Source organism: Ictalurus furcatus, chromosome 12 (genome assembly GCF_023375685.1).
Source record: "Ictalurus furcatus strain D&B chromosome 12, Billie_1.0, whole genome shotgun sequence".
NCBI lineage: Eukaryota > Metazoa > Chordata > Actinopteri > Siluriformes > Ictaluridae > Ictalurus > Ictalurus furcatus.
In genome coordinates, this window is record NC_071266.1 from 14,605,221 (window position 1) to 14,619,638 (window position 14,418).

General features: G+C 39.2%; 1 protein-coding gene across 2 annotated transcripts in view; it reads right to left on the reverse strand.

The window, feature by feature from the left end:
• Nucleotides 1-12,608, reverse strand: part of cgnb (cingulin b) — a 40,500-nt gene extending 27,892 nt beyond the window's left edge. Inside the window, exons 1-4 of one of the 2 annotated variants that reach the window (XM_053637999.1) lie at nt 11,935-12,608; nt 1,398-2,474; nt 746-846; nt 217-286 (exon numbers count right to left, since the gene is read on the reverse strand). In XM_053637999.1, the coding sequence (XP_053493974.1) occupies nt 217-286; nt 746-846; nt 1,398-2,465 (1,239 nt within the window). In that variant the 5' untranslated portion in view covers nt 2,466-2,474; nt 11,935-12,608. The remainder of the gene's footprint in view (nt 1-216; nt 287-745; nt 847-1,397; nt 2,475-11,934) is intronic. The other variant, XM_053638000.1, reaches the window with a different exon arrangement.
• Nucleotides 12,609-14,418: the final 1,810 nt, after the last annotated feature.

Below are 14,418 nucleotides of genomic sequence, written 5' to 3' on the forward strand. Positions count from 1 at the left end.
CACACACACACACACACACACACACACACACACACACACACACACACACACACACACACACACACACACACACACACACACACACACACACACACACACACACACACTACTGTACAACACATCATGCCCCACAGCATATATCTTCTCTCTACATGCACTGACAACAGCACAGTTACAGGAAATGCTAAGTGTTTTGGTGAATGTGAAAGTGCTCACCTTCAGCCCTCTGTACCGCTCATGAATGAGATTTGCTTTTCGTCTAAGGGATGTCTCACTCTCAAGAGACCTGATGTTTTAAGATACAAAATGGAGAAATAAAGCATGTATGTGGAGAAGAGAGTGTTAAAAAAACTATAACGTAAAATGTTAATTTTTTTTGCGAGGTAAGCTCAGCCGGTATTAAGGCTTGGCAATATGATTACATAATATCGAAATCATGATAAATGATGTCACTGAGACATCATGGGTACCATGACATTCTTTTCTAAGATTTTTTTTGTACCGAGTAAAAGCAGCGAATTTCATGTTAGAGTTGATACATAACTCATTTTTTCTTATTAGAATTATTTTTCTTAATTCTTAAGAAAAAAACTTCTTAATTAGAATTATTTTTTCATTATGTCTTATTAGAATTTACCATTTTTTTTAGTAATACTTTCGAATGTCTTCAAGTATAGTCATGAGAGATTTGTGTCATATCGCCCAACCTCAACCATCTACTGGTTGTAATGGAGAGGATGCTTACCCTTCTTTAAGGACTTCGTAGATCACCTGTTTTTCTTGAGCTTCACGTCCATTAATGGAATCTGTACTTTGACTTTGGCAACTCAGGAGATCGGGAGTCACCTAAAATGAAGGCAAGAGCATTCATTCATGAAACATTTAAGAAGGAAACAGAGGAGCCTTTGCATCATTGCCACCCAAAATGAGTATATTTCTTGGAAACCTCCAGCCACAGACAACATGGCAGAAAATGAACAGTTAGTCAGAACACTGTGTTCATTCTATTAAAGCTATTAATTGGCTATGAAGTTGATTTCTCTAGTGGTTTTATTCATGTTTAAACAGACCTCCACAGTTGGTAGCTGTCAAGCTACAAACTGAACTCTGATAAACACACATAATTGTTTATGTCCAAGAGAATGGAATCTGTCTCCCCTCCCCATCAGCAATAATTTTTCTCTGAAAAAAACAGATGTTTGTAAATGTTGCAATGATGAAAAATAAGTAATATCCATCTTACGACTTTAGATAACATTCAGCTATTTTATAACATTTTATGTATGTGTTATGCGGTTTTTTTTTGTATACAGGCTATATCTGTAGATCATGTGATAGCTGGTAATGTTCGCACAGAATGTTCTGGACTTCCTTCTACAATCTTCATAAAAGCTTACCTGTTTCTTTGATACAGAAGGCGGCACTTCCTTGGCAACAAACATCTTTGGAGTTTGATTAACGGTAGGTGCCTTTGAGGCAGGAACAGCGGGCACCTTTGCTATGGAAGGAGAGCTCTGTCCAAGACTGCTGTAGTTTGTATGTTTGGGTGAGGTAAGACTAGAGCTTAAGGTGGTGTTTACTGTAGGACCGTAGGGGTTTACAGTTGGTGAGGGAGGAGGCTCTTCTTCCTGTTCCTTTCGGGCATCCAAGCTGTGAGAACGTTTTCGCTCTTCAAACTGCAGACATGCTCGAGCTCGAGAGCGACCCCTGATGCGGCTGGGCATGGTAGAGGTGCCAGTGTTGTTAAATTTACTGATAAGTTTATTAATGGGTGCCAAAGATTTTGTGTCGATGGCTTCAACTGGCTCTTCCTCAGGTTCTGAAGCTTCAGGGAATGGCTCTGTAGAGGTATACTGATTCCCTCTTTTCCCTGTCCCATTCACAGTTCCACCAATTCCAGTCTGCCGCACTGGCCTTAGACCAGCTTCATTCAGATCTCCAAGGTCTTTCTTCTCAGGGTCTTTGGATGAAGGAACAGATGCAGGATTTTCTGTAGTCCCTCTTTCTCCATCTCCTTGACTTCCTGCTTGCCCATCACCAGGCGGCCTCTTCAAAGGGCTCCCAAATTCGACGGTCTCTTCCTCTGGTGAACTTGGTGACCCAAGTGAGCTGCATGGGTCTTTAGGAGTCTGAGCACTATCACGTGGTCTTGGAGGCAGGCTGTTATATGGGGAGGAAAGTCCAAGAATTGGGGTCTTTGGCTGAGGCTTCAGTTGTACTCCATACGAGTCACCCTTCTCTCCATCCTTCAGCACCACATAGGGCTGTCCAGAAATGCCCTGAACCCTCACTGCAACCCCATACTTAGAAGATGGGGGAGTTCCACTGCCACCAGCAGCTCCTGCTCCTCCAACACCCCGACTCCTCTCTGTATAGCCTCCACACACATCATCCAGGTCTTTGATGAAGCGGATCTGGACACCATAGTCCACTGGGTGCTTTCTATCTGCTGACAGGGAACTCATTGTGGCTCACTGTGAAAACAAAGTTTAAAAATAATAAGCAAGCAGTTTTGTGAGGCAGGCCTTAATAACAAGATGCGATGATTAACAGGTGCCACAGGGAAGCTCTGAAACTAAGTGTACAATTCTCTCCAGCTGTTGTAGAATTACATGCATGCTCTCCATCACTGCTTTACAGGCTTGGAGTAAACCCCAACTTAAAAACCCTACACTTTCGAAGCAGGTGCTAAAAGATTTGATGGGCTTTTTTCATGCATGTTTGACTCCTCATCCCACATCCCATTCCACATCAAAGAGGAGGAGAGTACTCTACCAAGAAACTCAAAGACTGTAAAGAGACTGTTATTAATTGTATCCTCTTGTTTTCTATTCTGCACAAAGGACCCGATAGCATAAGGATTCAACTCCTAACCTGCCAACCATTCGTGTATAAAGCCAGGACCAATCAACATGGTTAAAATTAGGGTATCAGTACCACAATTACCAATGAGTCAATGATAAATGGGAAATTTACTGCTCAAACTGCATTACATGCACACAGTATCAGAGTCTCTTCCTGTAAACATGGGACAGCATGCAAAGTCATTAAAATACACAGCAAGGCAAACAACTAAAGAGCAAACACACACACACACACACACACACACATAGAAAAATAGACCAGGTGCCTAAACAACATTGGGTAAAGAGAGTGGAAGTGAGGAAGAATTCTGCGTTATGTCTGTATAACAGCACGGCTCAGACAGTAGTTCCAACTATAACATGAACATATTAATGCGCTCGTTCTAACACATTATTGTTTCTATAGTAACAGCTCATACACAGGGACTTGTACAGTGGATGCACCACATAATCTAAGTCTAATAATAAACATATTAAAAATGTGTCTCCAGTGTCAGCATTTTGTAACAGTCACAGTGCTTTGCAAAGTTTATCAGCAAGGGAAAGTCTTCAGGACAGAGGAGTTTATACTTTCTGGTTTCTCAGTAAAATGACAAGCTGCAGTTAGACAGACAGACAGACAGACACACACACACAGACAGACAGACACACACACACAGACACACACACACACAGAGAGAGAGAGAGAGATGCTGGTGAGGGAAAAACTGTTTATCACAGCATTAACATGAGAACAGGAACTCGTCTCTCAGATGTTCCACAACATTAAATCGAACCATAAACCCTTAAAATGTGCAACATGATTTTCATTAATAAACAAAACTGTAATCATTGGGAAACTGCTGTGGTATAAGTGGAATAACATATTTAATCTTAGTCTTTACAGGATATACCCTCAACTTTATCACAAGGCTTATATTTTGTCCATGTTGTGCAGCTGTAGTTCACAGTGTAGTGTAGTACAGTGGTGCTGGAAATTTTGTTTGTGTGAACCCTTTAGAATTTTCGATATTTCTCCGTAACTGGTGTGACCCCCTTGTGCAGCAATAACTACAACTAAATGTTTTCAGTAACTGTTGATCAGTCCTGCACATCGGCTTGGAGGTATTTTAGGCCATTCCTCAGTACAGAACAGCTTCAACTCTGGGATGTTGGTGTGTTTCCTCACATGAACTGCTTGCTTCAGGTCCTTCCACAACATTTCTATTGGATTAAGGCCAGGATTTTGACTTGACCATTCCATAACATTAACTTTATTCTTCTTTAACTGTTCTTTGGTAGAGTGACTTGTGTGCTTAGAGACATTGTCCTGCTGCATGACCCACTTTCTCTTCAGATTCAGATCACAGACAGATCTCCTGACATTTTCCTGTAGACTTCGCTGGTATAATTCAGAATTCATTGTTCAATTGATGATGGCAAACTGTCCAGGCCCAGATGCAGCAAAACAGGCCCAAACCATGATACTACCACCATTATGTTTCACAGACTGGATAATGGTCTTATGTTGGACCATTTCCCCAAATATAATGCTTCTCATTTAAACCAAAAAGTTCTGTTTTGGTCTCATCCATCCACAAAATATTTTTCCATTAGACTTCTAGCTTGTCCATATATGATCTTTAGCAAATTGCACATGGGCAGCAGTGTTCTTTTTGGAGAGCAGTGGCTTTCTCCTTGCAACCCTGCCATGCACACTATTATTGTTCAATGTTCTCCTGATGGTGGACTCATGAACATTAACATTATACTTTCGTTGCTTATAAGGTACCCTGGGTTCCTTTGTGACCTCGTGGACTATAACACGTCTTGCTCTAGGAGTGATCTTTGTTGGTCTCCACTCCTGGAGAGGGTAACAATAGTCTTGAATTTCCTCCATTTGTACACAGTCTGTCTGAATGTGGATTGGTGGAGTCCAAACTCTTAAGGAGATGATTTTGTAACCTTTTTCAGCCTGATGACCATCAACAACTCTTTTTCTGAGGTCCTCAGAAATCTCCTTTGTCCATGCCATGATCCACTTCCACAAACATGTGTTGTGAAGATCAGACTTTGATAGATCCCTGTTCTTTAAATAAAACAGGACACTCAGTCACACTTGATTGTCATCCCATTGATTGAAAACACCTGACTCTAATTTCACCTTCAAAGTAGCTGCTAATCCTACAGGTTCACATACTTTTGCCACTCACAGATATGAAATATTGGATAATTTTCCTTATTAAATAAATGATCAAGTATAAATGATCAAGTATAATATTTTTGTCTCAACTGGGTTCCAGTTTTCAAATTCTACGATATAAGTAAATATAAGTGAAGCAGAGTCTCTGTACAGAGAGTCTACATGTAGTGGTGAGTATTTGCAGCAGCATACAGCAGGGCTGTGACAGCTTTCTTACGTCAATGCACCAGCACGGATTTACATAGAAACACAAATCTGCCTTTCTTTTTGTGCGGATCCTCTTTGAAACAGAGACAACTCAGCCTGGTGTAATGCTGAGTCAGGAGTCGAGCATTTAACCAAGTCTCAGTAAAAGTCAGTAACAAGTAGTTAGTATCGTCCAGTCTGCTGTTTTTGAGAACAGGTAACTTCTCATGCTTGGTGAATTCCTGAATACGACACAGCAAAATGCTAGCAGTACGATGCTTTTAGGGCTGAACCAAAGTGCTGTCTTTTTCCTCTGATCATATTGTTTGTCAAACTCAGTTAATTAGACATATTAGACTGAGACACTGGTGAGCTTAACATCTGTTCGCTTACTAACATTACATATCAGTGTTTATTGAGTCTAGTTACCAGAACAACATTTTTATGGTTGGTCAGTCTGTCGGTCGGTCTGTCTGTCTGTCTCTCTGTCTGTCTGTCTGTCTGTCCCATGCAGCTAAATGTCTTATGGTTTTGAAAGCGGAAACTAAACATAAAAATAATCAAAACAACTGTGTGCACATCTTTGTCAGTTTTGACATTTAAACAGTATTAGCACAGTAGCCACAGTATTTGTGAGCACAATGCAGGGAAGTGAGTGTGCAGAGAAACTGTCCTACATGAGAGCACTTCAATTCTGCAAGCACCATACATGCGTGCTTTCTCCTCGATTACGAGGGATGTAAAAGAGGCCTAGCCTGACGTAAAAAAGTAATCATTAGTATCATTAATCTAACAATTTGTGTGTAAATAAAAAGTAAAACACTGAAAATGCATGATATTGCAAGGATTTTTGCCAGCACCTTTGATATCAATTTGCTATTATTATTATTGTCATTTTTAGTACTGGTATGTATAAACACTCAAATTAATAAAAAGACTAAGAGATAAAGTAACTGTCTGGATTGACAGCTGTGTTTGTTAAACAGGCTCTTGACCCAACATGATCTTTGCAGACAGACAGCCACGGTAAGATTAGAAACCTACATAAAAACTTTGTGATTATCATAGTTGGTCAGTATTGTGCAGCCCTTTGGTGATCCTGATGTGTATTTTAGCAGATCGACTGTATCATATGCAGCACTCACATAACACTCATAGCAATCATGTAAACGTGATTCATGTGTGAAAATCTCCTCTGAAGACCCTGAAACAGTACCGGGGACTTTGTCCAGTAAATCCAGTGAAGCCAGGCTTCTATCGGCTTCTATGGCAGATTCAATTACATTGTGTTTTAATGGGAGCAAAGGGACACTTATTGGACAATAGGCTTTTAATAATTCACATCCTGGACATACAGCTTCTCTGTATGATTATTGGGAGATCTCTCAAAGGGGCAGAACCTTGTAAACAACTGCCAATCACTGAAATGGCAATGAACAAGACTGACATCTCAAATTTAAACATATCACCGCCAATTAGACTCGCAGTGCTCAGAGTCAGGAACCTAATCCATAATAGTTTCATACAACTTGTATTGCTTGTTATTTTATCAATGTAATTGATAAATAAATTGTTAGTATAAAGTTTCATTATTTGCATTCGCTTTCTTATTTATTTATTTATAGGTCTAAATATCTAGCTGTGACTCCTTTCTTCAGTGAAACTGAGCTAAAGTATAAATGCCAAATGTTTTGGTGATCATTACAATCATATGTGCTTGTTGAACATCCCATTCCAGATTTATTCGCCCTTTGCTGTTATAATAAGCGCAACTCTTCTGGGAAGGCTTTCCACTAGATTTTGGAGAGTGCCTGTGGGGATTTGTGTCCATTCAGCTATCGAGGAGGCTCCAGTTCATCCCAAGGTTGTTCAGTGGGATTGAAGTCAGTGTCTGTGTAGGACACTCGAGTTCTTCAACCTTCTTCCAACCTTAACACACCATGTCTTCATGGAGCTCGCTTTGTGCACTTTGTGTCATGCTGGAACAGGTTTGGGGCCAGTGAAGGGAAAGTGTAATGCAACAGCATACAAAGACATTCTACACTGTACACCTGTGTACTTCCAACTTTGTGGCAACAGTTTGGATGAACCACATATGGGTGTGATGGTCAGGGGTGCACATATTTTTGTCCATACAGTATATGTATTAGCAGCTTAGCTGGCAGACACTACTTATTTTGTAGAGCTGATGTTGGATGCGGTCTTGATGAAGTCTTTTGACAAGGACAGATTGAGAATGAAACAGGAGACCAGAGCCACATATAAAAACAGAACACACACAGACACGTACTTCAATAATAGACCTGTGCTTCGCCTATTTTAAAAACCACCAGCAGCCACTGATATCCAGAGATGTCAAGTATTCACTAAAGCACCTAAGGGTTTTACTAATCGATCAGTAACTTCTTAGCCATCAATAAATAACTGGCTGTAATGGAGGCCTGAGTTACACTGTAACAGGCCCACTGCTGATCAGCCACTGTCATGTGCACATAGTCAGAATTCCACACATTCTCACTATGCATATTCTGCTCCGTGTGATTGCACAGAGTAGTTTGAACAAACACAAGAAACAAACCTTTCCAAGCTGCGACACATTCTTTTCCATTTTTCAAAACACACTGAAGGTATGGCCTCGTTCCCGAAACATGAAACAAGTGGCACAAAATGTACGGTTACAGTAGCTTTATTCTTTTCACTGGCTGAATTTGCTACTTGTTTTGAAGAGACTCGCCGTGTCCCCTAGTCTTTGTGTATAGAAATGTGTCACTAGTTCCTGCACTTTTATTCAAACATCAGGTCAAGTTTTACTTGTTTTTATTTGGGGTGTTTTGCTTCCTTGCTAACATTACAAACTCATCTGGAACTGGAGCTTCGATCTGCATTCACCTTCTCAGAAACCACTGTGTCATTGTCGAGATGAATGTGACCAGACAGGATCATCTGGTCCCACAACTATACTTAGTTTGTCTAATTTGGTTTTCTCACTGTTTGATTTTCAAAAACAGAGCCATTAATGCCAACTATTATAACGTGTTAGCAGTGTAACAATATGGTGTATTGAACCATATTGTTTGTAACAAGGCTGTGAATTCAGTACATCTGCATATCGAACAATCCATTCAACAGACTGCATAATGGAGTAGGCTATTCTTCATGAATACCACTTATATTACATGAGGTGTAACAAACCTTTAAATGTAATCAAACCCACCCTCTTCGAAGCACTCTGCTTTTCAAAAGCTAATATGCTAACACACTAGTGTACGTGTAAAAAAGAAAAAACAGCAGCAAGCAGGATAAAAGCTAAAAAAAAAAAGAAATTTAAACAAATTTTTAAAAAAAAAAGAAATTAAAAAAAGATTCCCCCAGATCGTGAAGGAGCACTCTGGCTTCCTGGCAAGTTACGACGCTGAGGTCAGTAAGTGCTGGACTGAAAAGTTATAGTCTGCCGAATCCAACAAATCTGTGTAGAATAGCTCTGCACTAATACTCTTTCCTTTAACTCATTCAACCCAGGCTAAAGAAATCTCTGCAGTGACTGTGAAGTTCATATTCAGTAGCAGGATTCAAACATGCATCGAGGGCTACGGAGAGCTGCGTGACTCGGACAGCACTACTCCAAGCTTCAGACACACCTCCTTGTGAGTCACACCAGTGAAAAGCTTAACCATGTTTAATTTTGTTCCATTTCAATGCACAGGTTTCATTGTCAAGGGTCTGAATAAATCACACAAACACTGTCATTGTTACGTTTCACTTACTATCCTTTTCTAATGTTGAATGTTTTAATCAAATGAAAATGGCAACTTAAGAAAGATTCAGAAAGAAAGGTAATGTTTATTTTTGCTGTATTAAAAATGTATTTGTGTGCCATAATACCCCTATAATATGTCAATACCAGAGTGCTTACTACTCCACCACAGGCCATACTTATCATTTAATTATATAGCAGAATAATGAATTGTGAATATGGGAGTACAAACACACAGAAAACTCTGATTCCTCCTGGAGTTTAATTATTCTGCACTGAATTATGCATCAAGCTCAGCTTTGTGCACAGTTTAGTGTAAACTGTGTGTGACGATGTATAGGAGTTAAAAGGCCAAACACCCCAAACACCATTGTTCCCAGTCACACCCAGCACTCTTATCTACAACAATTTGTTTTTGCCAAAGTAAGTAAGTAAGTAAGTAAATAAATAAATAATATTTAGTCCCCTTAGGGTGTCATTTGTACTTTTGTCATCTGTGCTCCCGTAAGCTGAAACTAAACCGGCACACACATCATCACCTGTAATCTTGCTTTAAACAACTGTCATTGACGTTAGTCCAGACAGCAGTGATCACATCTTATTTCTAAAATTCCTAACCTCCAAGCATTGTGTGTGAATTAGCACAGCCTATGGAACAATGACAAAATATGAATCTGTATTATGATTGTACTATATGTCAAAAGTATAAGAGTAAGAAAATGCTGAATAATATTCATTTGTGATGAAGGTGAAGTAGACACTTATGACAATCGCCCTAATATAATATGCAATCTGTGACATACATAGCCAATGGTTTATAGCTTAGATCAACTACAGAAGTACTATCTTGACTTATTAGTTGTGTTAATATGCAGTTTGGATTGTAGGTTATAACTGAAATAATTATTTAATTTGTCAATTATCCAGAAAATTATCCAGCCCTAATTGACGTGCATACCATTCTCTCTCTCTCTCTCTCTCTCTCTCTCTCTCTCACACACACACACATTAATTGCATCATACTAATCCAGCAGGTTGGTGAGTATCAGTCAGTACAATAGCATGCTGCTGCTGGAATGTTTGAGCTTTTACCCAACACTGAAATTCAGCTTTTTAAAATGTTATGATACACTACAACAGTTAAACACAGAACACGTATAAAAACAAGTCTGACTGGAGCCTAGAAAAGCTAAACCTATCTGACCTTACACTCGCTGAAGCTTAATCACACTGCTTAACCAAACATGTGTCATTCTTACACATTGAAGAAACAACAATAGATATTCAATTAGGGAGAGGAGATGTGTTGTTTTTTTAACCAGGTCAATATTTTAGTTTTGCTGTACTCGCCCTGACTCACACTCAAAAACAGTGTGTCGGTGTTTATTATATTTATCAGTATGTCAGGTGTTTTCTTTTCTGGATTATTGTGCAGAATGTGCATGGTGCACACTAATGTATACTGTGCATGTGCACACCAGTGTATACGTGTAAATAACCGATCAGATCCGGCACTGTAATGTACGTAACTGGAGGCAAGTATCTGGACTAAATCTGTTCTAAGTCAATGAACTTTTTTTTTTCACTAACAGGCAGAATGCGTCTTGTTGCTCTCAGAGTAAACGTAAGCAGGATTTTAGTCCCTAGCACTCTGTAGCTCATACATGCTGATACAGGATCGGGGTGTTATTAGGGCTACACTTAATTAATAGCAGCTTTCTAATTAGAGCAAATGAGAAGGTCAGAGCAGAAGCCATCTGTTGTGGTCAAGATGAGTCCACGTTTAAAAATCATTGATTGCGTACGGGCTACATCTCCTCCCTATGTAAAAAAAGAAAAGAAAAAAAAAGTGTGACGTAAATATAGATATATTTGTATTACTCCAACTCTCTCCCTATTCAACCACCTGGAATATCCATCCATCCGTTTTCTGTACTGTTTATCCTACACAGGGTCACGGGGAGCCTGAAGCATATCCCAAAGATTCAGGGAACAAGGCGTGGGACACCCTGCGTCTCACACACACACACACACACATACACACACCCATTCACACACTACAGACAATTTAGAGATGCCAATCAGCCTCCAATGTATGTCTTTGGACTGGAGGAGGAAACCGGAGTACCTGGTCATGCAAACTCCACTCTGGAGGTGCGAAGCAAATGTGCTAACCACTAACCACCATGCTTGCTCCCCCAACCAACCAACCAACCAATAAATAAATAAATAAATAAATAAACAGTACACATTTACATTATTTAAGTGCATTAGTTCACACCAAAGTTGTATGTTTTCCCTGTGAAAATTAAATCAAGTCAGGTTTACATTAGGAATAACAAAAATGGTGGATCAAATATCATGAAAACAACAAAACCATAATTGGATTTGGAAGAAAAATTTATTTTTGGAACTGGAAATGTTTACAATGTTGTGTTTTTTTTTTTCTTTGTTTGTTTTATACCTTATTGATTTATAACATTACTTTTAGTGTGTTTACAGTTGAAGTGCTTTTTGTGTGAGAGCGTTTAAAGAGTGAAGTGCTTCGGTTTAAAATAATAATAATAATAATAATAATAATAATAATAATAATAATAATAATAACAAAACATGTTAAAGCATAGTCCGGGTATCGGCTGATACTGAAGGGTTCAGTATCGGTATTGGGACAGAGACAGAATGGTATCGAGCCTTCTTTATAATGCACTGAAGCCTAAAGCGATACATTCCCCGTGCTGTTAGAAAACAAGCAGCAACAAAGCAACCTGGAAGCAACAGGTAATCTCTCAACTCACCTCACCTTATCTCTCCCACACAATTACCGAAACAAAACACAACCTGTTACAGTGAGAATGAAACTAAAGCTGTAACTGAATGTACTGATGAATGTAGCAGTGTAGAGCCGTGACAAGCCGCACTGAGTAAACATTAGTGTCCTGTTTTCCTACCAGACAAAATAAAGCTGTCCCAGTCTTCAGCACACAACGATCACAGGCAGGTCCGCTGCAGAGTTACTGCTTATTACACCATGTAATTCTGATCCTGCTGCTTTTCAATAAGGATGGAGAGTTCACACAATCCACCGTCGGGTATTAAAAAAAAAAACTCTCGACAACCTGTTGCGCTGTCGTCACGCAACCTCTCCATTGCCCCGCCCCCCGACCTCTCCAATTAGTCAGAAATATCTCGTGAGCCGCCCTCAGATGCACCCTATTGGCCGTGAGAACATGTCAATCAAATCCGAATATCTCTGCATTAAGCAGTGTGTTCAGCATCTACAGTGGTGTGAACACAAAACAACCAGGAAATATATTACTGATCTACAGTTAATATAGAGAGACTACATCATTACAGACTGCTGATAATCCTACAGGTTTGATGTGTATTTTAAAAACAACAACAACAAAATAAAAAAATAAAATAATAATAACTAGAAAGTCAGAAAATAATGGTTGAATTTCAATTAAATTTTTATTTGTGTAGTGCGTCTAACAGTGGACACTTTCCTGAAGAAGCTTTCCAGAAATATATAAATTCAAGATAAAAAATTAAAAATGATAAATTTATCCCTAATGAGCAAGCCAGAGGCGATGGTGGTGAGGGATAAACTCCAGGAGATGATATGAGGAAGAAACTTTGAGAGAAACCAGACTCAAAAGGAAACCCATCCTCATCTAGGTGACACTGGATAGTGTGATTATAAATAAATCCTTTCTATAAATGTGTACTACATGGTCAAAAAATGCAATTATGCAACCAGGAAATTCATTACAGTTTTAACATGAAGTTTATTTTGTTGAACTTATCCACTGTTCACTGATGGAGACTTGAGTGCAAAACTGTCCATAGTAAATTGCAGTCCAAATCCTGGTCAGAGTTTAAATCAAAAGGCATCTTTTCAGGCATGAACTAGACTGAAAATGGTTCATTGTTAATGGTTAACCCCAAAAGTACATTTTAAACCAATATTCCACTTAGAGGAGAAATTGACAGAAGATTAAAGGTATGAAGTAACTGAAGGTAAGGAGGTAAAGTGAATTGGTCAGTGATAATCATACAGCAGGGCCCAAAGGTCTGAGAGCACTAGTGAAAATGCTTCTGTTTGGCTTCTGTCTTTTCAATTTAATACATTTTTATTACAAATGATATGATCAACAATAACTTGTAAATTGTAGACTCTCTGAAATATTTACATGAATTTCAGAGTTTCTTAGTATTTGGTTCGTCCCCTTTCTGCTTTAATGACAGTGTGCATTCCAGCTGGCACGGACTCCACAAGTTTGTGCAAAACCTTATGATTTATTTTAGATCAAAACCATCGGAGTGTCATCTGAATGAGCACTTCAATGGAAGGGTTAAGACTCACGGAAAATCTGACTTTTTGTACAAAGGACAAAGGACATGGTCAATATCACACATTTGCATACGTTTAAATAGCGACCCAGAAATTGTGCAATATCTTGAATATTGAATATACAAGATCTTGCAGATTTCTTTTATTTGTGTTTTAGAAGTTTCACAATTGTTTATTTCCAGTTTCAAATTAAATGAAAAAAATCTCAGATTGTCAGTGTTGTCAAATTATCAGTGTTGTCAGATAATCTCACATTATTAGTCAATTAAATCAGCATGGAACAGCATAGCAAAAAAAGAACACAAACGTACAGACACAGACAGACACACACACACACACACACACACACTTGAGGCACTACAGTTAGTAATACATGTTTGGTAATTTGATGACATTTGTTGAACACTTCTTTTTGGGGGCAGTGGTGGCTCAGTGGTTAAAGGCGCTGGGTTACTGATCAGACAGTCAGGAGTTGAAGCCTCAGCACTGCCAAGCTACCACTGTTGGGCCCTTGGGCAAGGCCCTTAATGCTCAGTTGTATAAATGAGATAAATGTAAGTCACTATGGACAAGGGCGTCTGCCAAATGCCATAAATGTAAAATGTCATAAAGGTTATTACATTGCTGTATTTTATGAACACAAACAGTACCAGTCTTTACACTATCTTGTAGTTTGTAATGTACATTTATATAAATATACAACTTATGGTACACATATATATTTTGTTGGATGTTTTGAATGGTTGGTCATTACTGTATTTTGGTATGTTCATGCCAGCTAAGCCACTCGTAATATTTGGCCCATTTGTGTACCCTAAAGCTTATAAATGGGGCGGCTGTGGATCAAGTGGTAGAGCGGGTTGTCCACGAACCGTAGGGTTGTCGGTTCGATTCCCGGCCCGCATGACTCCACATACCGAAGTGTCCTTGGGCAAGACACTGAACCCCAAGTTGCTCCCGATGGCAAGTTAGTGCCTTGCATGGCAGCTCTGCTACCATTGGTGTGTGTGTGAATGGGAGAATGAGACACGGTGTAAAGTGCTTTGGATAAAAGCGCTATATAAGTGTGCCATTTACC